Source organism: Leguminivora glycinivorella, chromosome 6 (genome assembly GCF_023078275.1).
Source record: "Leguminivora glycinivorella isolate SPB_JAAS2020 chromosome 6, LegGlyc_1.1, whole genome shotgun sequence".
NCBI lineage: Eukaryota > Metazoa > Arthropoda > Insecta > Lepidoptera > Tortricidae > Leguminivora > Leguminivora glycinivorella.
This window is the reverse complement of record NC_062976.1, coordinates 990,410-1,013,772: the sequence shown is the minus strand read 5'-3', so window position 1 is coordinate 1,013,772 and position 23,363 is coordinate 990,410. Positions and strand designations below refer to the sequence as shown.

General features: G+C 37.0%; 2 protein-coding genes across 2 annotated transcripts in view; one reads left to right on the top strand and one right to left on the bottom strand.

The window, feature by feature from the left end:
* LOC125226802 (neuroligin-1-like) overlaps window positions 1–23,363 on the top strand; it is a 434,243-nt gene that overhangs the window by 138,831 nt on the left and 272,049 nt on the right.
* LOC125226923 lies at window positions 13,378–14,455 on the bottom strand. Its single transcript, XM_048131103.1, has 2 exons — window positions 13,870–14,455; window positions 13,378–13,418 (listed from the first exon to the last, which is right to left on the bottom strand). Exons 1-2 carry the CDS (start codon window positions 14,453–14,455, stop codon window positions 13,378–13,380), a joined length of 627 nt encoding a protein of 208 aa, XP_047987060.1.

Below are 23,363 nucleotides of genomic sequence, written 5' to 3'. Positions count from 1 at the left end.
ATCTATACTATAAAATATACGCGATTCGTATACAATTAATGACAGTCAAAAATTTCTCAAACGCTTCAGACCAGAAAGGTTCCAGAAAAATCATTGCTAACTACCCTCGTATGTTACTCTCAAGGTTACTTTGTACCTAATAACGCTCGCCAAACGTCCTGCCCACTAAAAGTCTAAAATATACCTCACATCCCTGGTACAAGGTACACGGAGATTGAGGTTCGTTGAACGTTGAAGGCCTAGCCGAAATTACAATCGTTAACGCTACAGAGTGGCAAAAAAAGAGTAGAAAAGAATAGGGGCGCCACCGTCTATGTAAACCGACGATATGCAGTCTGACTTAGTCGCGCCATTACAGAAACACACTTAGGACAATGGCGATCAACGATCCCACAGTCAAACCGTGGAAACTGTTTTGTGGAACACTGTACTTGTATAAGCTGTATACATTTTTGATAATAAATAAATAATAATATGAAAGAGGCGCGTTCCTACGCACACGGTCTAAGCTCATGTAGGTGACCGCGTACCAAGCTTGTATAAGTGAGATACAGGTCGACTGCAGAGTTAGCTCATGATTGCCGCGAGAGTATGTCGCCGCGAGATAGAGTTCCCGTCCTTATGTCATTAAAACAATTAGAACAAGACATGTGATCTATCTCGCGGCGACATACTTTCGCGTTAATCATGTGCTAGACCTAATACTGGTCGCGTTTTTGATAGGCGGCAACAACTGTGAGGTAGCCGAGAGCGAGGAGCGGCACATTCAGCGGGGAGCCGGAGTGGCCATACTATATGATAGTACTCTTTTTTATACTGTGACAAGAGAGATACGGAGAGCTGGCTACGATACGTTTACGAAGCGTAAGCGTCTGTGACGTTGGCTAGGTACCTTGTTCGCAACAAAGGGCAACAAGTAATTGAGTGGAAGGGACGAACGCTCTGTGTAAGTATTCACAAACCGAGCGGTTTGTAGGGCGCCACTGGTTAGGTTGTATTTTTATTTCAGGTACTAAAAGGAATTGATTGATCATCACATTATAATCCATACTAATATTAGTACCTGGGTGACCGAGCTTCGCTCGGTGTTATTTTATTATAAATATACTTATGTTTGTTGTATTGTATAACATCTACCGCGGAATGGAATCCTATCGAGACAAACCTTATTGGTTTAACGATACTGAGTAATTAATTAGAGATTTCTGTTTGTAATTACCTAAATTAATAAATAAAATAAAAAAATAATATTATATATTCGCATTTTCCGGGGCCTAAGGCTAAGTTAGATCGATTTTTCACCCCCGAAAATTTCCACATAACAAATTTCAGCGAAATCGTTAGAGCGGTTTCCGAGATCGTCGGTATATATATGTATATATAAATAAATAAATATACAAATTTCTAATTGCTCGTTTAAAGGTATAACAAATAAGGATAAATGGGAAAATGTGTGTCTGTTTGTTTGTCTGTCTTTCACGGCAAAACAAAGCGACGAATTGTCGTGATTTTTTAAGTGGAGATAGTTGAAGAGAGAGAGTGACATCTATCTGTTTCTTACCTCCCAATTCCCTTAAATGGGGGGCCCGCTTCATTTTGTTGCCTGTTGGTAAAATTGTATGGATTAAATAAATAAATAAATGATAAATAAATATTATAGGACATTCTTACACAGATTGACTGAGCCCCACGGTAAGCTCAAGAAGGCTTGTGTTGTGGGTACTCAGACAACGATATATAATAATATCTTATATAAATACTTATATACATAGAAAACATCCATGACTCAGGAACAAATATCTGCTCATCACACAAATAAATGCCCTTACCGGGATTCGAACCCGGGACCGCGGCGCAGCAGGCAGGGTCACTACCGACTGCGCCCGGTCGTCGGGTAAAATGAGTTTAACCCCCGACGCAAAAACGACGGGGTGTTATAAATTTGACGTGTCTGTCGGTCTGTCTGTCTGTGTGTGTGTGTGTCTGTCTGTGGAATTGTAGCTTCCGAACGTATGAACCGATTTAGATTTAGTTTTTTTTTAATTGAAAGCTGAGTTAGTCGGGAGTGTTTTTAGCAATGTTTCATGAAAATCGGTCCACTATGTCGCGGTCGGGGTTTTTAAAAATGTTCGGCTATTGTTCAAGTTTAACAAGCTCCAAACAATAAGCGCCACTTCCTCGCGCACTTTTCACTCTCTTACGTCTTTTTCAAAAATAAATAATTAAAACGTCAAAAAAAGCGACTAGAAACATCTCGGATGTGCGTCGATGACGCGTTTTAACCGAAGTTCCTTGTTTTAAAGTTATTATTATTATTGAGAGCCCATATTGTCCCACTGTTGGGCAAAGGCCTCTCTCAAATTCCTCCAAGCATCCCTATCCCCTGAAGTCTCCCACCAGTCCTCGTCAAAGGCCTCAAGCTCGTCACATCATCTCTGGCAAGGTCTACCGCGACGCCTTACAATTTAAATTTATTTTATTTTTATTTTGTTTTAAAGTAACACATTGTCATGGAAATTCATTTGAATAGAAAAAAAATACAATGCCTAAGCTATATATACTCGTAAATAATAATCACTTTGACACATTTAAAAAAAAATATTTCAAAAATTATTTTTTATGATATAGACATACATTATTTAATACATGGAATGAGGCCGCCCAGTAAGAAAAATTGCTTCCCTTTATTTGTTAAGTAGCTCAAAAGATAAAAATACAAGAAGATCTGGGTTTTATTTAATAATCAAGTTTTTAGAAGGCAAAAGCTACACGGGTATCATTTATTAAAATATTTTAGTAACATCTTCAATCAAAATTAAATTAATAAGCTTAAGAATATAATGTTTTGATTATAAAACAGCTAAGACATAAAATTATGTGTTGAAACAATATTAATTTAATATAAAGAGAAGATAAAATAAGCCTGAGTATAAAACTCAAAGAGAGACTTTGGAAGAAAATATTCCTTATGATTTAATTTTCTGCTTTATTACGTGTTTAAGTGTTAAATAATTTCCCTATTCTTTGGAGGAAAAACGTTAAATTATTTATTACAAAATGTACATATGAAAGTTGTTTTTGTACTTGTTATAAATTATAAATTGAAATAGTAGTAATTGTTCTTGTTGATGTACATCAAGTAGAAGTCCCTCTATTAGTCTATCACGTGTAAAAGCTACAATCTTGTTGGTTTCTTCTGTTTAAAAAATATTTTTGTTATATTTGTATACTTAGATAGATTCTACATTTGTAGGCGCCGTTTCCTAATAATGTAGTTACTATATTCTTAACTAACTTCGCTGGTTCAGCGACTCGAAGTGGTTCTTGGCCTCGGCCATTTGCTTTCATCCTGTGTGATCTGACGCCATTCAGTCGCTTCAAAGTCACACAGAGCTTTCTGAACCTCATCGATTACTGGGGCTTTCCAATTAGGCATTTAAAAATGTACTATTTTATGAGTAAAAAAATGTAAGATAATATACACCATGTTTTTATTGAATTCCGTTAACTTCGTCATATAGTTAGGTCCATTATAGGAAACAGAATAGCATAGATAGTTTTTTACATTCCTAACAATTTTCTTAAAAATCCCATACACCTGCGATACATGTTACATCAATTGCTGTTAAGAAACGGGCTTTGTGTGTTCAATATGCGATTGACATGTCATAGTGTTGACACTTACTTAGTGTGAATTAATTGTAAAGCCCGTTTCTCAACAGCATTTGAAGTTAATATCTATCTCAGATGTATGGTTTTTTTTTTAGAAAAAAAATACCAATTTAAGAAACTAACTATGTTATTCTGTTTCCTATAATGGACCTAACTATATGCCGAAGTTAACGGAATTCAATGAAAACACGGTGTATTTAAAAGAAAATAACACACTAATGAAATGGGTAAATTAATATCAAAATACTCAATTTGCAATTACTTAGTTTTAAGTCTACTCGCATAACGGCTCGAAAATCCAACTAAATCAAAGTAGAAGCCTCTACTTTAAGTACAAGGGTAGAGGTAGTAATTGAGTGTACATAGTGTATGAAAAGAAGTAGTATATCTGATATAGGCTATTACTGAATCGGTGAGCTCCATCTAAGGGCCGGTTGCACCAAACCGTCTGTCGCCGTTAAAGCGTTTGTTAAATTTTATTGTATGGGAATTTCCATAGACGTCTGCTGCGTGACGATGATGTGTTTGATGCAACTGGCCCTTAGACTCTGTCTTCACTTCCCATCAGGTGTGACTAGGGTCAATCGCCGATCAGTCCATAATAAAAAAAAAAGTAGTTTAGTAGCTCGAAAAAAAGGATAGATCGCGCGCTGTCTACACGACTTTGAAGTTCACTCGCTATCTTTAGATTCCATCTATATACTACTGGCCTAGCGTCTGTTTCAGAAGATTTATGGTGCAATGTCAAAGCGATGGCTAAACGGACCTATGCGAGAGTGACATATTTTTCCACATAGCCACTGTTTAATATTTTATTTTGTGTTACTTGTTGTAATGTTTATTTAAAATTCACGGTGCTTTAGTTTTATTTACTGTCATACTGTGTAATTTTCTTTGTGTAAAATAAATAAAAAAAAAAAAAAAAAAATAGCTGACAAGGGAAGCTTGTAACCGATTGCGATTCCGATTGTAAACCGTCTCATCGACCAACTTGCGACCATCTCCAACGACCATTCCGTCCTCTTCTCCGCAAGCTTCTCCCAGTTATGGTAGTCGATCTTAGGTGCCATGTCCCTCTTGGCGCAGTCTTTGAACTGAAGCAATGGTCTCCCAACATCTCTATAAGTCTAATGAAAATAACCGTGAATCATACCACAAATTAAATATAACAAGATAATACCATCCCATACATTAAAATGCAACCGCCTAAGACCGCGCTTACACTCCACCACACATAGATGGCGCCACAAAAAAATGTCTTGTAGCTTTCGATTATACTTGTAGATGGCGTTAAGTGTCACTTTTGACATAGATTTACGGCTCGGAATTGACACTTAATGCCAATCTACAAATAATCGGTGGCAACAAGGCATTTTTTTGTGGCGCCATCTATGTGTGGTGGAGTGTAAGCGCGTTCGTAGGCGGTCGCATTTTAATATATGAGATGGTATGATTTTGTTATATTTAATTTATGATCATACATACTCTTTTTGGGTAAAACCTTGTAGATCCACGATAAATATCATCGGCAAAGAGTTATACTACTCGGTGCCCACTACACTACTCTGCAAAGGGTCTGTTTACATTTCCGCCTTATTTCGCAGGTTTGAAATATGTTGGTCGGAATTTATGGGCGGGTCGGCGGTTATTAATGCCGCGTTCACGTAAGCTCACTATCCGAACGGAGTGTTAACTGTGCCTGTGGGAATGTTCGGGAATGTTCCTTTATGCTAATACTCGCGTGGGAGAATCGGAAAGAAGATATTCTTAGTATCAAGGATTATTTACTTTGAAAGCTTGAAATTTATTTAGATAGAGACAAAAAGTAGCCTAAGTCACTCTCCATCCCTTCAACTATCTCCACTTCAAAAATCACGTCAATTCGTTGCTCCATTTTGCTGTGAAAGACGGACAAACAAACAGGCACACACACTTTCCAATTTATAATATTAGTATAGATTAGTATAGATTTACAATCTTCATACCTCCATTTTTAGCGCCGCCTATTAAATACTATCTTAACTACACTGCATATGCCTACAATATTTTTCTTAAATGTGTATTGACCTGATATCATAATATTAAAATAAAAAAATGTGTCATTTGTTCTTATAAAAAATAAAAACACGCAAAAATACTTGGGGAAAATATGATTTTGGTCACTTCCAGGCTGTGAAACAGCGTGCAGCGCCATCTAGTTTTAAGCCTAGACATTTCAGTGCGCTTTTTTGTATGGGCTTTGTCAGTCCCGTAATATAGTTTTCTAATTTTATTTACTAGAATTACCTACTGCAACATAGCAGCCTAATAATTCTGCCGATAACATTACCGTATTAACAAATTAACAATAAATATAATGTCAAAAATCCAACAAGAAACATTAATTTTGTTTGTTATTCTTTACAGGTACGTTTGAGAAGAAGGATATTCGTAGTTTTAAGAAAAAAAATTCGAAAGGTAACTTTGGATTATTGTAATAACTGCGACATATATTTTGTTCTTGTGTACACAACCGCTTTACAGCTTGATCAGAAATATAAATGACTATTGTGTTCATTTTTAGAGTAGAAATGTATATTATGTGTAAAGATATGTTTATAGGTACTTTCTTTATATGCCGCTGTACTTTAGTTGTGTTTGTCTACCATTACCTTTTTTCCTCTCTGTTATATTCTAAGGTTAGCTGGAAGTGATCCCTTAAAGGGATGCTCGCCTTTGAACATAACCATTATAATCATTCAACTAAGGTTTCTGTTTGATCCAATGGTTGACTGTAGAGAATGCCTTAAGGCATTAAGTCCGCCATTTGTACAATTTTATGTCGTGCAATAAAGTCTAAATAAATAAATAAATTCACTGTACTTGTATTTTTTTCTGTGCAATCAAGTGTTTACTACTACTACTAAAAAATCTAAATTTTACTGATATGGGTGTACGTGTTGCCTGAAATAAAACTTTATTTATTTTATTTTTTATTGTCAGGAGGGCGCTGTTATTCTGATATATGGGATGACAGTTCAGTTTAGTATGGAGAAAATAGTTCTAATGAAATTCCGCAAGATGGCGCGTAGTCTTATTTTTGGTCAGGCTTTACACCCGATCTGATGCGATCGTGAGGCTATTAACGGGTTCTTAACATACATATAATTGACAACATTTCATATTTTTGAGTACTACTTTTTATTGTTTGGTTTGAAAGAACTCAATACTAAAAGATACACGTATTTTTTTATTTTTCCAAAAACTGCTATTTTAATGAGAAATTCCCTTTTTATTACTGCTTCGAGCAGAAAGAGCGTAAGTTACAAACGTCAAGACACAGCTTCGTGACGTCACATGTGTTGTTTCATACACCTAAGAAAACGACAAAATCATTCCTAAAAAAAATTTAACAGTCAGCTTAAACAGTCTGACTGTCAAGTGTCACTGTCAACCACTAGTGAATGACTACGAATCATAGACTAAGCCATGATTTTTTTAATATCTTTGCTACGAACTGTGATAAGTTTCACTGTCAAACTCAAGTGACATCCCAACTGGAAGATTTTTTTGATATAGTGGCAGCTCTCTATACTCGTTGCTTTTGCTTTGGCTACTTGGCCATACTATGTAGTAGTATCACCATCATCCTTGTGTTATTATTTTTTAATATCATCACATAAAAAGTAAATTTTATTCATAAAACTGGCACTAAAAATGAGTTTTAATGTTTTTTTTTTCTAAAAACCTCATTTTTGAATATCTGTCAGTTTTTGACATCTGTCAATGAGGATAGTGAGACTTTTCTCCATAATGACATCAACGCTGTTAAAAAAGCCTTTTGTACTGAGTAATTTTATTGTAAAAATATTCATAGATAATGTCGTGTTGTCGGCGACTAAAAGTAGACTGATGTCTTTGGTAATCAATTACAGATGTAGTGGAAATAAAAGCGTCAAACATGCTGCTGCGCTAAACAATGTTACGGCTTCCCGGCTCTGTCGAACAGAAAAATAGTACACACCTTGGCTAGAAAATAAAAAAGCCTCAGATCAGATGTTTGTTGCCCTCGGCTCAAGCTTGACCGACATATACATGTGATCAGTGAACCCTCGCCTGTAAAACCAAAGACATAATGTAACTCCGTATAGACAGCTACAGTCTAAGAAAAAAATGAGTCTGCGGTTTGATTTTACTTGTATCGATTATTCTACGATATGAACTGTCGATGAAATGAAATTATTTGAAACGTTGTCTTTGAAATAATATTCGAACAAGTGTCTGTCGGCGATTCAAGGGTAAACCCAAGCTAAGAATATGGGCCAAATTGTCAAAACTGAGGTTTAAAAGTTTTAAGCTTGTGTCGAGAAATGGCAGTCTATGCACTGTGATTACATATTTAACTTTGACAATAACTCAGCTCTATACTTTATCCTCTTTGGTAAAACTAAGGTGTTTTCTCATATTTCCATCTCGCCAGTTATTATTCTTCATCACTGCGGATAAGTAAACAATAGCAAAAAGAGTTGGAACTAAATATTTATGATTTATGACCGGCGAGAGGATTATCTCGGACCGGAGATGCCCGGGACTGCGTAAACCGCGCCGGGATATTGCATACTCGTTGCTTTTGCTTTGGCTACTTGGCCATACTATGTAGTAGTATCACCATCATCCTTGTGTTATCCCGGCACTTGCCACGGCTCATGGGAGCTTGGGGTCCGCTTTGACAACTAATTATGTGGCTTCATAAACCTTTGACCTAAGGCCCGAGGTATGTGACTTCATAAATAATTAATTATTGATGGATGATAATATGCAAGCTTGTGATCATGCTTGTTAGTACAAGAATAACACAAATACTTTTCAAATTTAAAGATACAGTCAAGACAGTTTTAAAGATTTCAAAAAACATTAAGGTATAATATAAGCATTGAAAGTTACATAAGAACTGATTGACAGCGTGCAAAAACTCCCATGCTATCTTCTTGCATTAAAATATTGTAGGTATATTGAAATTGAATGTATCCTCAACCGTCTGCAATATAATTAAAATCGTATGCGAGTCGCGCGGCTTATAAATGGCAGAATGACTTAGACATGGAACTAATCAATAACAAAAGGTTGGTATCAAGGTAGTTGCAGTTATATATTCCTTATTTTATGGTCATTATAGCGATGAAAAGGTAGATGGAATGCGTGAGAGATGATATGAAACGAATGAAAGAGAATGATGCGATAACATCCGATTTCATTTTCTTTAAACCCATAAATTTCTAAAAGTAGTACTAAAACTTGAGCAGTTTCAGGACGTTATTTTATGTATTTTTCATTACATCCGTCAATTGATATCCGTTTTCCTAAAACTGCCTCGAGCGGATTGTCCAGGTGGATTTTATAACAAACGAGCTTTCGTCGTGATTTGATTAGCTCTATCCACAAACGATTTAGATATCCATTTTGTGTATTTAGGTACTGAGGTGGTTTTGTTGTATCCATTAAACTGTATTGACGGGGATACCCTTTTGATTTTTGTCAAGCTCCCGATATGATGGCGCAGTAAAGTTACAAGTCAAATTCACTTATGATGAAACTAACCGTGTATCATTGAAACTCTTATTATTGTACCCGTTTCATAATTATGATCAAGTAAAATCTTAACTAGCGACATCCAAGATAGCTCAAGGGCAACACCGGTGTGAGAACTCAAGGGTGTCGAGAGGTGTACACCGCTTTCTGCCCAGTGGCCGTTAAGGCACTGTACCAACTCGCGTCTTACGCAGATTTTCACTTCCACCCCTGGGGCATGTAGCCCTAATGACTCCACTCTGGACGGCCAACCAAGGCAACCCACCCATCCTACGGGAGTTACGGGTAACAGAACTCCCCAGGAGCACTCCGGTACGTGGGGTCGCTGTTCCCCAACAGCTCGCCACAAGCTGCCCTGCGTTGACTGATTGCACTGGTAAAACCAGTGGGCGATGGGGTCGTCACATCCCTACGCCATCCTGGTAAGTTATTATGCATATTCCATATTAATGATCATGAATGTGTCATTTTGAAATATTCAATAGATAAACGTAGTATCTATTAAAATAACCACAAGAATCAGTTCCAAAACCCGACAAATCTAGCCTGGAACATTCGAACCTCAAAAAGTTAAAATAAAGACATTTCTCCCGCTCGGTGAATATCAACATGTGATCTTCAACAAACAGTCACTAGTATAGTCTGGCAGAAAGTACTAGAAACTAAAAAAAGGCAACTTTAGTGTCGTCCCTTTCAAATCAACATGTGTGAGAAAACAGGACACTACGACACTACTCATATATCCCGGCAACCTTCAAATCAAGAGTGAACAGGCATCTTCTGGGCGAGCTCACTCCATCGTAGGCCACGTCTTTGCCTTTGGCTAGTCTGTGGCCAAGAGTAAGCCCATTTATAATTAAAAAAAAAAAGATGTTGCCAACTTTTGTATTCTACTGCCTATGTGCCAAGCCATTATATATTCCTAGTTTGTATAACTTAGAAGGCGAAACCCATACCTTAACATAAAACCTTTTACCCGTGATCACGGTAACCTTGTTTAACCATTCCGCCTAAAGAAAAAGCAATCGCTTGATTGCTTTTTCTTTACTGTATGGTATCTATTTCAGTTTATAATACATAATATAATTGTCAATTTTAAAACATGTCATAAAAAAATGAAAATTAAGTTAACATACATACATACATACATACATATTAATCACTCCTCTAGGCAGAGCACATGAACTGCTTAAGTTTCAGTGCCACTCTTGGCAAAAAGGGGTTGAAAGTTAAGTTAGCAAACCTCGACGTTTTCGGTTGCAAATCGGTATGGTATTAATATTCGACTTTAAACTTCAGTTGACAAAGAGTCCCTTTGTCTCTTAAATTACATCCACCAAAAACCCGGAAAATGACAAAACCCGATATATTTTCCTTTGTATAGTTATGTAAAATAATTCCCGTTTTTTACGACAGCAGTGACCCGAATACCGGCAGAATGGATCACTCGTTAAAAGGCCCATAAATACACAAAGAAGATAGTGGCTTTTAGGCGGAATGGTTAAACAAGGTTACCGTGATCACGGGTAAAAGGTTTTATGTTAAGGTATGGGTTTCGCCTTCTAAGTTATACAAACTAGGAATATATAATGGCTTGGCACATAGGCAGTAGAATACAAAAGTTGGCAACATCTTTTTTTTTTAAATTATAAATGGGCTTACTCTTGGCCACAGACTAGCCAAAGGCAAAGACGTGGCCTACGATGGAGTGAGCTCGCCCAGAAGATGCCTGTTCACTCTTGATTTGAAGGTTGCCGGGTTATATGAGGAGTGTCGTAGTGTCCTGTTTTCTCACACATGTTGATTTGAAAGGGACGACACTAAAGTTGCCTTTTTTTAATTTCTAGTACTTTCTGCCAGACTATACTAGTGACTGTTTGTTGAAGATCACATGTTGATATTCACCGAGCGGGAGAAATGTCTTTATTTTAACTTTTTGAGGTTCGAATGTTCCAGGCTAGATTTGTCGGGTTTTGGAACTGATTCTTGTGGTTATTTTAATAGATACTACGTTTATCTATTGAATATTTCAAAATGACACATTCATGATCATTAATATGGAATATGAATATGAATAATAACTTACCAGGATGGCGTAGGTATGTGACGACCCCATCGCCCACTGGTTTTACCAGTGCAATCAGTCAACGCAGGGCAGCTTGTGGCGAGCTGTTGGGGAACAGCGACCCCACGTACCGGAGTGCTCCTGGGGAGTTCTGTTACCCGTAACTCCCGTAGGATGGGTGGGTGGAACAGGACTCTCTACCTCTGGCTTGCCTTGGTTGGCCGTCCAGAGTGGAGTCATTAGGGCTACATGCCCCAGGGGTGGAAGTGAAAATCTGCGTAAGACGCGAGTTGGTACAGTGGCTTAACGGCCACTGGGCAGAAAGCGGTGTACACCTCTCGACACCCTTGAGTTCTCACACCGGTGTTGCCCTTGAGCCATCTTGGATGTCGCTAGTTAAGATTTTACTTGATCATAATTATGAAACGGGTACAATAATAAGAGTTTCAATGATACACGGTTAGTTTCATCATAAGTGAATTTGACTTGTAACGTTACTGCGCCATCATATCGGGAGCTTGACAAAAATCAAAAGGGTATCCCCGTCAATACAGTCTAATGGATACAACAAAACACCTCAGTACCTAAATACACAAAATGGATATCTAAATCGTTTGTGGATAGAGCTAATCAAATCACGACGAAAGCTCGTTTGTTATAAAATCCACCTGGACAATCCGCTCGAGGCAGTTTTAGAAAAACGGATATCAATTGACGGATGTAATGAAAAATACATAAAAGCACGTCCTGAAACTGCTCAAGTTTTAGTACTACTTTTAGAAATTTATGGGTTTAAAGAAAATGAAATCGGATGTTATCGCATCATTCTGTTTCATTCGTTTCATATCATCTCTCACGCATTCCATCTACCTTTTCATCGCTATAATGACCATATAATAAGGAATATATAACTGCAACTACCTTGATACCAACCTTTTGTTATTGATTAGTTCCATGTCTAAGTCATTCTGCCATTTATAAGCCGCGCGACTCGCATACGATTTTAATTATATTGCAGACGTTTGAGGATACATTCAATTTCAATATACCTACAATATTTTAATGCAAGAAGATAGCATGGGAGTTTTTGCACGCTGTCAATCAGTTCTTATGTAACTTTCAATGCTTATATACCTTAATGTTTTTTGAAATCTTTAAAACTGTCTTGACTGTATCTTTAAATTTGAAAAGTATTTGTGTTATTCTTGTACTAACAAGCATGATCACAAGCTTGCATATTATCATCAATCAATAATTAATTATTTATGAAGTCACATACCTCGGGCCTTAGGTCAAAGGTTTATGAAGCCACATAATTAGTTGTCAAAGCGGACCCCAAGCTCCCATGAGCCGTGGCAAATGCCGGGATAACACAAGGATGATGGTGATACTACTACATAGTATGGCCAAGTAGCCAAAGCAAAAGCAACGAGTATGCAATATCCCGGCGCGGTTTACGCAGTCCCGGGCATCTCCGGTCCGAGATAATCCTCTCGCCAGTCATAAATCATAAATATTTAGTTCCAACTCTTTTTGCTATTGTTTACTTATCCGCAGTGATGAAGAATAATAACTGGCGAGATGGAAATATGAGAAAACACATTAGTTTTACCAAAGAGGATAAAGTATAGAGCTGAGTTATTGCCAAAGTTAAATATGTAATCACAGTGCATAGACTGCCATTTCTCGACACAAGCTTAAAACTTTTAAACCTCAGTTTTGACAATTTGGCCCATATTCTCAGCTTGGACCCTTGAATCGCCGACAGACTTGTTCGAATATTATTTCAAAGACAACGTTTCAAATAATTTCATTCCATCGACAGTTCATATCGTAGAATAATCGATACAAGTAAAATCAAACCGCAGACTCATTTTTTTCTTAGACTGTAGCTGTCTATACGGAGTTACATATGTCTTTGGTTTTACAGGCGAGGGTTCACTGATCACAAATGTATTTGTCGGTCAAGCTTGAGCCGAGGGCAACAAACATCTGATCTGAGGCTTTTTTATTTTCTAGCCAAGGTGTGTACTATTTTTCTGTTCGACAGAGCCGGGAAGCCGTAACATTGTTTAGCGCAGCAGCATGTTTGACGCTTTTATTTCCACTACATCTGTAATTGATTACCAAAGATATCAGTCTACTTTTAGTCGCCGACAACACGACATTATCTATGAATATTTTTACAATAAAATTACTCAGTACAAAAGGCTTTTTTAACAGCGTTGATGTCATTATGGAGAAAAGTCTCACTATCCTCATTGACAGATGTCAAAAACTGACAGATATTCAAAAATGAGGTTTTTAGAAAAAAAAAAACATTAAAACTCATTTTTAACCCCCGACGCAAAAACGAAGGGGTGTTATAAATAAATAAATAAATAAAATAAAAATAAAAAAAAATAAAATGCATTTATTTCAGACTATTTGAGTCCATAAGTTTGTTAATAAATTTTACAGAGATAAACCTTATAAACTAATGTTAATATCTTAAATTACTAACTTAGAACCTAGACATAAATGTAGCTGAGACCAGTGTTTAATTAAACGACTGTCCCACCTACCTGCAACGACGGCTAGGAGACTGTGGCGGCTGCCGCTCACCCTGCTGAGCGTGGCAGCGCAGCGCTTGCGCAGTGTCGCGTGGAACCCATCCACATGCGCGTCCGCGAACATGCCAGACGCGCTGCAGTACCGCGGCAGCCGCAACAGTACCCTGAACGCGTCATTGTATTGCACGCGCAGGGCGTTAAACGCTTTTTGCGTATACCTAGTCCACAGGCTACAGGCGTACAGTGAGGTACAGTACGCGCGAAATAGTGCTATTTTAACCAGCGCTGTACACCTGCTGAACCTGCGGGCTATCATGTTGGCCCTGATGGCCAGAGCCCTACGCTCTCGTTCCATGTCCGCGTCATCACGCAGGTCATCGGTAACTAAGTGCCCGAGATATTTAAATTTAAATACTCTTTGTAATTGTTCGCCATTCAGGAGAATGGGTGGGATATGAGAAGGGCACTTATTTCCCGCCCTAAATACCATGTACTCACTCTTGAGCACATTGTACTTAAGGCTATGATTTAGAGCGTAGGATTCACACTTCTCAATCAGCATACGCAGGCCACCAACCGAGGGGCTCAGCAATACCATGTCAATTATAAGTTTGACGTGTCTGTCTGTCTGTCTGTCTGTCTGTCTGTCTGTCTCTCTGTCTGTTTGTCTGTGTGTGTGTCTGTCTGTGGCATCGTAGCTCCCGAACGGATGAACCGATTTGGATTTAGTTTTTTTTGTCTGAAAGCTGAGTTAGTCGGGAGTGTTCTTAGCCATGTTTCATGAAAATCGGTCCACTATGTCGCGGTCGGGGGTTTTTTCAAAATTTTAATTTTGTGGTTAGGTTATTAGTGCCAGTTTTATGAATAAAATTTACTTTTTATGTGATGATATTAAAAAATAGTAAAAAAAAAATATTTTGGCAAAATTTCCGAATTTGTATAAAAAAAATTGTTTCTTTTGACCTCAGAAATGCGTGGTTAAAGTCTCTTGCAATGCTTACGAGCACCGTGTATATATTTATATTTACACTACCTAGTTGCACATATTGATATTTGCTCAGCTACAATTCAGTGTCCAGTCGTAAAGCCAAGTTTAAAGCCAGCTCCGTAACCGCGGCCAGCCGTATAACCGAGGGTGTAACCCCGGCTTTACGACGCACTTACGGAACTTGTGTATACCCCTTTAGTGTTAAGGTGCTGTTTGAATTTGAGCTTTACTTATAATGTCAAAAATCCAGGAATAAACATACATAAAATTAAGTATACATAAAAATTAAGGGTGGCATGGAATTTATTTTACCTCTATATTTTAAACAGATTTTTTTTTGTTACGGTGGGCGTAGGTACAAGAATATTTGTACCCTTAAATACTAAAGACATTATGCCTAATAAGTATAGGATAACCTAACCACAAAATTAAAATTTTGAAAAAAACCCCGATCACGACACAGTAGACCGATTTTCATGAAACATGGCTAAGAACACTCCCGACTAACTCAGCTTTCAGACAAAAAAAACTAAATTTAAATCGGTTCATCCGTTCGGGAGCTACGATTCCACAGACAGACACACACACAGACAGACAGACAAACAGACAAACAGACAGACGGACAGACAGACACGTCAAACTTATAACACCCCGTCGTTTTTGCGTCGGGGGTTAAAAAATGAAGAGAGAAGCGCTGGTGGCCTAGCGGTAAGAGCGTGCGACTTTCAATCCGGAGGTCGCGGGTTCGAACCCCGGCTCGTACCAATGAGTTTTTCGGAACTTATGTGCGAAATGTAACTTGATATTTGCCAGTCGCTTTTCGGTAAAGGAAAACATCTTGAGGAAACCGCACTAATTCCAATAAGACCTAGTGACCCTTTGGGTTTGAAGGTCAGATGGCAGCACAGATGTCATATATACCATAGATCAAGCAAACGTATCTAGTTAGCGTGTCAAATGAACTCAGTGAAATCCACTGAGTTGTCCGTCTTTACTCGCAGCTTGCAGCTTTTGGGCGTCAATTTTTGTAAGTTGAAGTCAACCAAAACATAAAAAATGCCTCGTTACGTGATATTCAATTGCAACAACACAAAAATTATGAACAATCCAGAGCCTGAGACATATTTAAAATTACAGGCAAGAATCAACTTCAGTACAAAATTTGACACGCTCGGCCCCTATACAAATATATGAATTTGTTTCTTCTATCTAAATTAAGTTCTGTGGATGGCAGTCACTTTCGTAAAACTTAGTGTCTACGCTAAATCTTGGGATTAGTTGTCACAGCGGATCCCAGGCTCCTATGAGCCGTGGCAAATGCCGGGATAACGCAAGGAAGATGATGATGAAATATAGAAATTAACAAAAAATAAAACCGCCTTCAAAAATAAGCGCGTTACAAAACACGGAGAAACTAAAAAGCCAAAAATAATAAACCTTTCAATTCAGATTTCTTATCGTATTGCAATAAGCTAAACATCCAAATTATAAACAAATCAATTATTTTTGTAGTCGGTACCAGACCTATTCGTCGCCTTGCTATTGCCTGTTTGCCCCACCCAACCATACACAGGCTGGTACCGACTCCAAAAATAATTAATTTGTTTATAATTTGGATGTTTAGCTTATTGCAATACGATAAGAAATCTGAATTGAAAGGTTTATTATTTTTGGCTTTTTAGTTTCTCCGTGTTTTGTAACGCGCTTATTTTTGAAGGCGGTTTTATTTTTTGTTAAAAAGTTTATTTATTTGTTGATTTTTAGTGGTTCCTAGTGATATTATATGTATCAGTCCGAATACATGTACAGTAGTGAAAGAATTATCCTTTAACTCCTAACCATTGAGGAGTTGACCTTCCATCATCAGCTCAGCCACATAAAATTATTACCATCAGACGTAAATACTGGTGTACCTTTGAAAAATAGACTAAAAACATTACATGTGCCTATAACATTTGAAGAGTTCCCTCGATTTCTCCAGGATCCCATCATCAGACCCTGACTTGGTGCCAATGGGACCATCTCGGGGTTATACCGGTTCGATCAAAAAAAAAATTTTGAAAATCGGTCCACGATTCTCGGAGATATCGAGTAACATACATACAAAAAAAAAAAAAATAAAAAAAAAAACAAAAAAAAAAAAACATTCAGTCGAATTGAGAACCTCCTCCTTTTTTGAAGTCGGTTAAAAAGAACCCCATGTTTTCTTCAAACCATCAAGCCAAGCTTCTTAGCGTAGGTACTAAAACAACAGTGGCAACGCGCATGTGACACTGTTTGAGTTGCAGGCGTCCATAGGTTACGGTGACCGCTTTACATCAGGCGGGCCGTATACTTGTTTGCCACCGACGTAGTATAAAAAAAAAAAAGTAATCTTGGGTGAAGGTAAATCAAAACGTAAAGCTAAATTTTTCAAAGTTAAATAATTTAAAAAAAAGAAACAAGATGTCATATATTAAAGAAAAAATGACGGACACCACCAGTGGCGAAGGCCGGATTCGAACTAGCGTCTTTAGCAATCCGGGCTAACGCCATGAACCCCTAGGCCACCCCGTCATGGCGTTAGCCCGGATTGCTAAAGACGCCGGTTCGAATATCCGGCCTTCGCCACCACAGATGTCATATATACCATAGATCAAGCAAACGTATCTACTTAGCGTGTCAAATGAACTCAGTGAAATCCACTGAGTTGTCCGTCTTTACTCGCAGCTTGCAGCTTTCGGGCGTCAATTTTTGTAAGTTGAAGTCAACCAAAACATAAACAATGCCTCGTTACGTGATATTCAATTGCAACAACACAAAAATTATGGATGCTGGCAACCCTTGCCATGTAAACAGCAACAAGTGGACCTTATAGAGATTTTAATTAAATACGACTAATAAAACTACATTACATTAACCAACCTGTGTACATATTGTGCGCCAAGTCACTCTCTTCATGATACATCCAACAAAACAGCAAGAAGAACGCACAAAATCACATATACGGTGAGAAATTGAATTACTAAACAGTTACTATTTTGATTTTGAATAACAAACGCCTTTTTAAATGGATTCTAACGGGATATTTTGAGCTAAATACGCAGATTCACAACACTTGATTGGACACTCAGCTGACAACTGTCAAATAACAGAAGCTGTCACTTTTCGCAATGTTGACACATGAGAAATCAAGTTAAGCTGCGTTCGGTTACTGCACTTGCAATTATTGTTTATGTGGATAGCTATAAGGAAAGTACGTAGTTCACGCAAAGATCGCTAGATGACACTACTGCCTTTAATTGCTTTTATTGATTAAATTATTTATTTGTAGTCCAAAAAATGTCCGAACAAGGAAAAAGTAAACTGGCAAACAGCGGTCGTAAAGCTGCAGAATGCGTGCAATGCTTCAAGTGTAAACAGTGGGTTGACATAAAAAACACTTTGCTTTGCTCACTTTGTCAGAATAGGTATGAGTTTGATTGCGCAGGACACTCAGAAAAGCTTCATCGTATAAAGACCCCAGATTCAAGAAAAAAATGGAAATGTAAGGCATGTTTAGCATCACCTATACAATCAAATGTTACAGTTAGGAAAAAATGTATATCCCGAAATAATACTAAACTGGCGCCAAAACTTGGAAGCACTTCATCAGAAATAAATAAACCGTGTACCTCAAAAACGACGATGGCCTGTACGAGACCCTCGCCCTCACATGCCGAGGATGCTGAGACACGCTCCACTTCAAACATGTCATCTACTGGAGACACGCAACCTATTGCAGATTTGTTACCTACTGAGGAAAGTTTAGCATCTACGGACAATTTAACAACGGCGAATATTTTACCCACTACGATAATATTACCCGATATCAATAATTCACCTATCTTGAGTCACTCAAACATTTCAGACAGTACTACAATCCATAGTGAAGAGGAAACGCATACTTCCATGGAAAGCACATTATGTAGCCCGCAATCATCTTATTCTTTGGCAAACTTATCCGATAGTCAAGCAAACCTAAATAAAAGCTGTCCCGATGACGTCCTGGAAAGTAATTCTGAGAAACTAAAAAATATGAATATGAAAATGACAGAACTAGAAGAAAAACTAAAAAGCGCTGAACAGGAAATTGAAAACCTCTTGTTGGAAAATTCATCTTTAAAATCCACCATCGACGCATATTCTAATAAAATTAATAAATTGACTCACATTTGTCAATCTAATGGTAAAACGTCGTCTAGCAAAAAACGTAAGAAGCGCTTAGTAAAATCAAAACTAAATCTTACCCTTAATGATAGTGATGTTGATCATGATTACAGTAATAACAACTTAAACTCGAATGACGATAATATAAAAAACGATGATCGACTGCAATCACCAACGCCAACCACGAAGACTGCTCCTATCCCCTCTGCCACGGAGGTATCGCCGAAGTCACAAACGGGGAACGTCGTATCTTCGAAGAGTCTGAAGCAAACGGCGAAACTGGTAAAAGCAGCAAGCTCTACGTGTTCTCCACTAGATGGCGCCACAGATACGAATCAAGGTGATATAGCTCCAAAGAAAAATAAAATTTGCATTTTAAGTACTAATGTATACAATCGAATAACTAAACTCGCTGAATTCAAATTAAGTGAAAATTTTGATTTATGTCACTACTTGTACCCGAGCGCTGGGACTTCTTACCTACTAAACAACATACAGAATAAACTGGTGGACTACACAAAGCAAGATTATTGTATAATTTTCATAGGGGAGGAAGATTTTAAAGTTACAAAAAATTATGTTGATTTAATACTTAACATACGGAAAAGATTAGAGCGCCTTCACCATACAAATGTTATTCTTTGTTACCCAACGTATAAACTAAATCATTATTGCAGTATGTATAACATGAGACTAGAAACATTTAACCATTTACTGTATACCGACAACTGCGAACACGAATATGCATATCTGCTTGACAGCAATCGCAATCTTAATTATGACTATAGTATGTTCAAGTTTAATTCGGGTAGGGTTAATAGCCGAGGCATGAGAGAGATTTTTCATGACATTGCAAATCTTATAAATAATATTCAGACTGATAATATCAGGTCATTGCATTCTTCAAGCCCATATGCATGCCAGAGCTCTCCTCATAGATCATCAGAGTTTTTTCGTGAATAATAAAACAACTTATCACCCGGAAACACACACATTTAAAATAATGCACCAAAACATTGGAGGATTGTTGAATAAACTAGATTTAGTACAAATAATGCTACAGGAGATCTCTGACAATGAAGGAGATGTCGATGTGTTGTGTTTTAGTGAGACTTTTGTAAAAAATGACTGTGTAAAGAATATGAAACTCGACAACTTCAAGCTGGCTTCATCTTATTGTAGAGATAAAGGTAGAGGTGGAACGGCTATTTTTGTGCGGAAATCACTGGATGTTAAACCGATCGCATTTGTGTCTGAATTATCATCGGCCCATTTCTTTGAATGTTGTGGCACAGAGATTTTGGGATTGGACATTATAGTTATAGTTATTTACAGAGTGCCAGAGAACACTAAAGCTAACATAGGATTATTCTTTCACAAACTTAACAAATTGGTTTTTCAATTAACTACTAAATACAAGAAAAAAAGTTAGTATTATGTGGCGACTGGAACATAGACATCTTAAAGGACACATTGTTTGCAAAAGATCTTAGGGATATCTTATTAAGTGGTGGTTTTGAACTGCATATAAACACACCGACTAGACTCAATGCATGTCTCGATCAGATAGCTACGAACATGAAACAAGTAGAAGCGTTTACTCGCAGTCTCTACTTATCTGACCATGACACTGCTCAATTTCTGACTTTCAGTGTTAAAAAAGCTAAGTCGTTTATTACCTGGTTTGAGTACAGAAGAGATTACAGCAGTGACAACATATGTAAGTTTAAAGAGTGCCTTGCTGCCTTGTCATTCTCGGATGTGCTAAGTGTAAGTGATGCGCAGGACTCTTTTACAATATTCTATGATTTGCTGTGCCTCTTTTTTAATCTCTGCTTCCCATTAATAAAAGTACGAGTAAGCAACCGACGTAGAAATTTAAACTGGCTTACTAAAGGGATCAAAAAATCCTGTTTTGTAAAACGCAAGTTACATATTATGTGTAGGTACAAAGGCAGAAATCACAAACTTAACAAAATCCAATTGAAACGCTATAGCCGCATTTTAAAAAAATGTATTAAAAAATCACAGCAGTTGCGTAATAGTCAGTACATACAATCAAATAAAAATAAGTGTAAAGCCACGTGGAATTTGATTAATAATAGTAGTTCGTATAGTGACCATGACAATGATATTAATTCTTTGACCTACAATAATTTGACATTCAATGATCCCCAAGACATCTGTAATATTTTCAATGATTTTTTCATAGATATAATTAAAAAACATGTCTCCTTGAATGGCCAACATAATAAAATGAATTGCTGTAATAATCGTGCTAACTCTATGTTTCTGAGGCCTGTTGATGACCAAGAGGTATTTAAACTGATTATGCAATTGAAAAGCAGCAAGTCTTGTGGCTATGATGACATTTCAACAATTTTACTTAAAAATAATGCTATATATTTATGCCGTCCCATGGCGCACTTAATTAATCTTTCATTTATCCAGGGCATTTTTCCTAAACAATTAAAGATGTCTATTGTTAAGCCACTTTTTAAGAAAGGCGACAAAAAAGATCCAAATAATTATAGGCCTATTACTTTGGTTCCTGTCATCTCAAAGGTCATTGAGAAGGCTATGTTTGTGAGACTATCTGAATACTTGGAATTAAATAAAATTCTATCACCAGACCAATTTGGATTTCGAAAAGAACGGTCAACTGAACTAGCTTGCTTTGAATTTATCAAGGACATAACACAGACTATTAATGAGAAATTACCTGTAGCATGTATTTATCTCGATATGAGCAAAGCCTTTGACTGCGTCAATCACTCGAAACTCCTTTACAAGCTTGAATATCATGGTATCAGGGGTAATGTTTTGGATTGGATGAAAAGTTATTTAACTGACCGAGCACAGTGTACGGAAATTACGAGAATGGTCACAGAAGAGAACAACCTTCTAAAGAAAAAGTTTAGATCTGTGTATCGGGTTAATGGAACAGGGGTACCACAAGGGAGTAATTTGGGCCCTTTATTATTTTTATTGTATATAAATGATCTTCCACTATCAACATCGCAAAGATGCGTCATTTTTGCAGACGACACTACTTTAATAGTGAAGGGAAGTGATATAAATAATTACGAAGCGGACATAAATAAAGCATTGGCAGATGTTAATTCATGGTCAGAGTGTAATTACCTCCATATTAATGTTAATAAGACTTTGTTTACACAATTTCACCATCACAATTCAAATTTAACTGCAAATCTTGCTATTAGTCTGAATAATGTTCCAATTGTAGAATCTCATAGTGCTAAATTCTTAGGTTTGACAATTGATGAAAATTTAAACTGGAAACACCATGTCGACGCAGTGTGCTCTAAACTAGCGCGATTTGTATTTGCCCTCAAAAATCTAACACATACTGTTTCCGCACAAGCCGCAATAACAGCTTACCACGGATACGTTTCCTCTACTCTGAATTACGGCCTATTATTGTGGGGTAACTCTGTGGAAGTTCAGAGGGCTTTTATACTCCAGAAAGCTTGTGTACGAGCATTGGCTGGCGCTAAATTTGATGCCCCATGCAAACCTCTATTCCAAAAGTTTCACATTCTCCCACTAGCTTGCATGTATATTTTGAAAGTGAGTCTGTTTACAATTAACCACCCGGATTATTTTACAAAGCGTGAAGTAATGTTTACAAGACAACTCCGGGCTCAATACCAACATCTTCTTTACCAACCAGCATGCAACTCTGATGTATATAAGAGAAATGCATTTAACATGTGTATTGTAATTTTTAACAACCTCCCTAAATATTTAAGAATGTTAAACGGAAATGAGTTAAGGATAAAATTGACTGAGTGGCTACTTGGACACTGTTTTTACTCAGTTAAGGATTATTTGGAATGTAATGAGGATTGCTGATTTGGTGTTGACATAAATTATTTTATTGCTTTAGCTTTTGACAATTCTGGAATAATACCCTAGTTTATAATTATTACTTTTCATTCATTGACTATCCTAATTCTACTTTACTGTCATTTTTATATATACTTTTTTTTTAATTGTATAATGATTGCATGCTCATAGTTAGTTAATTAGTACTCGTACCTTCATGTACAAACTGTAAATAATTTGCATGTTGATGTTATGTCGACGGGATACTGTGACTAAATATTTTACTTATAAGATCTTATTGTAACGTATTCATGCAAATAAATATTTCTATTCTATTCTATTCTATTCTATTCTGACTACTTAAAAACACAAAATCAAAATATTTGTTAAAATAATTTGATTTGTTCCCATAGTTGCGTTAAATAATTTGCTAAACTTAATTCGGATGCACTAACTAAAATGGACTAACCCGAATAATTCA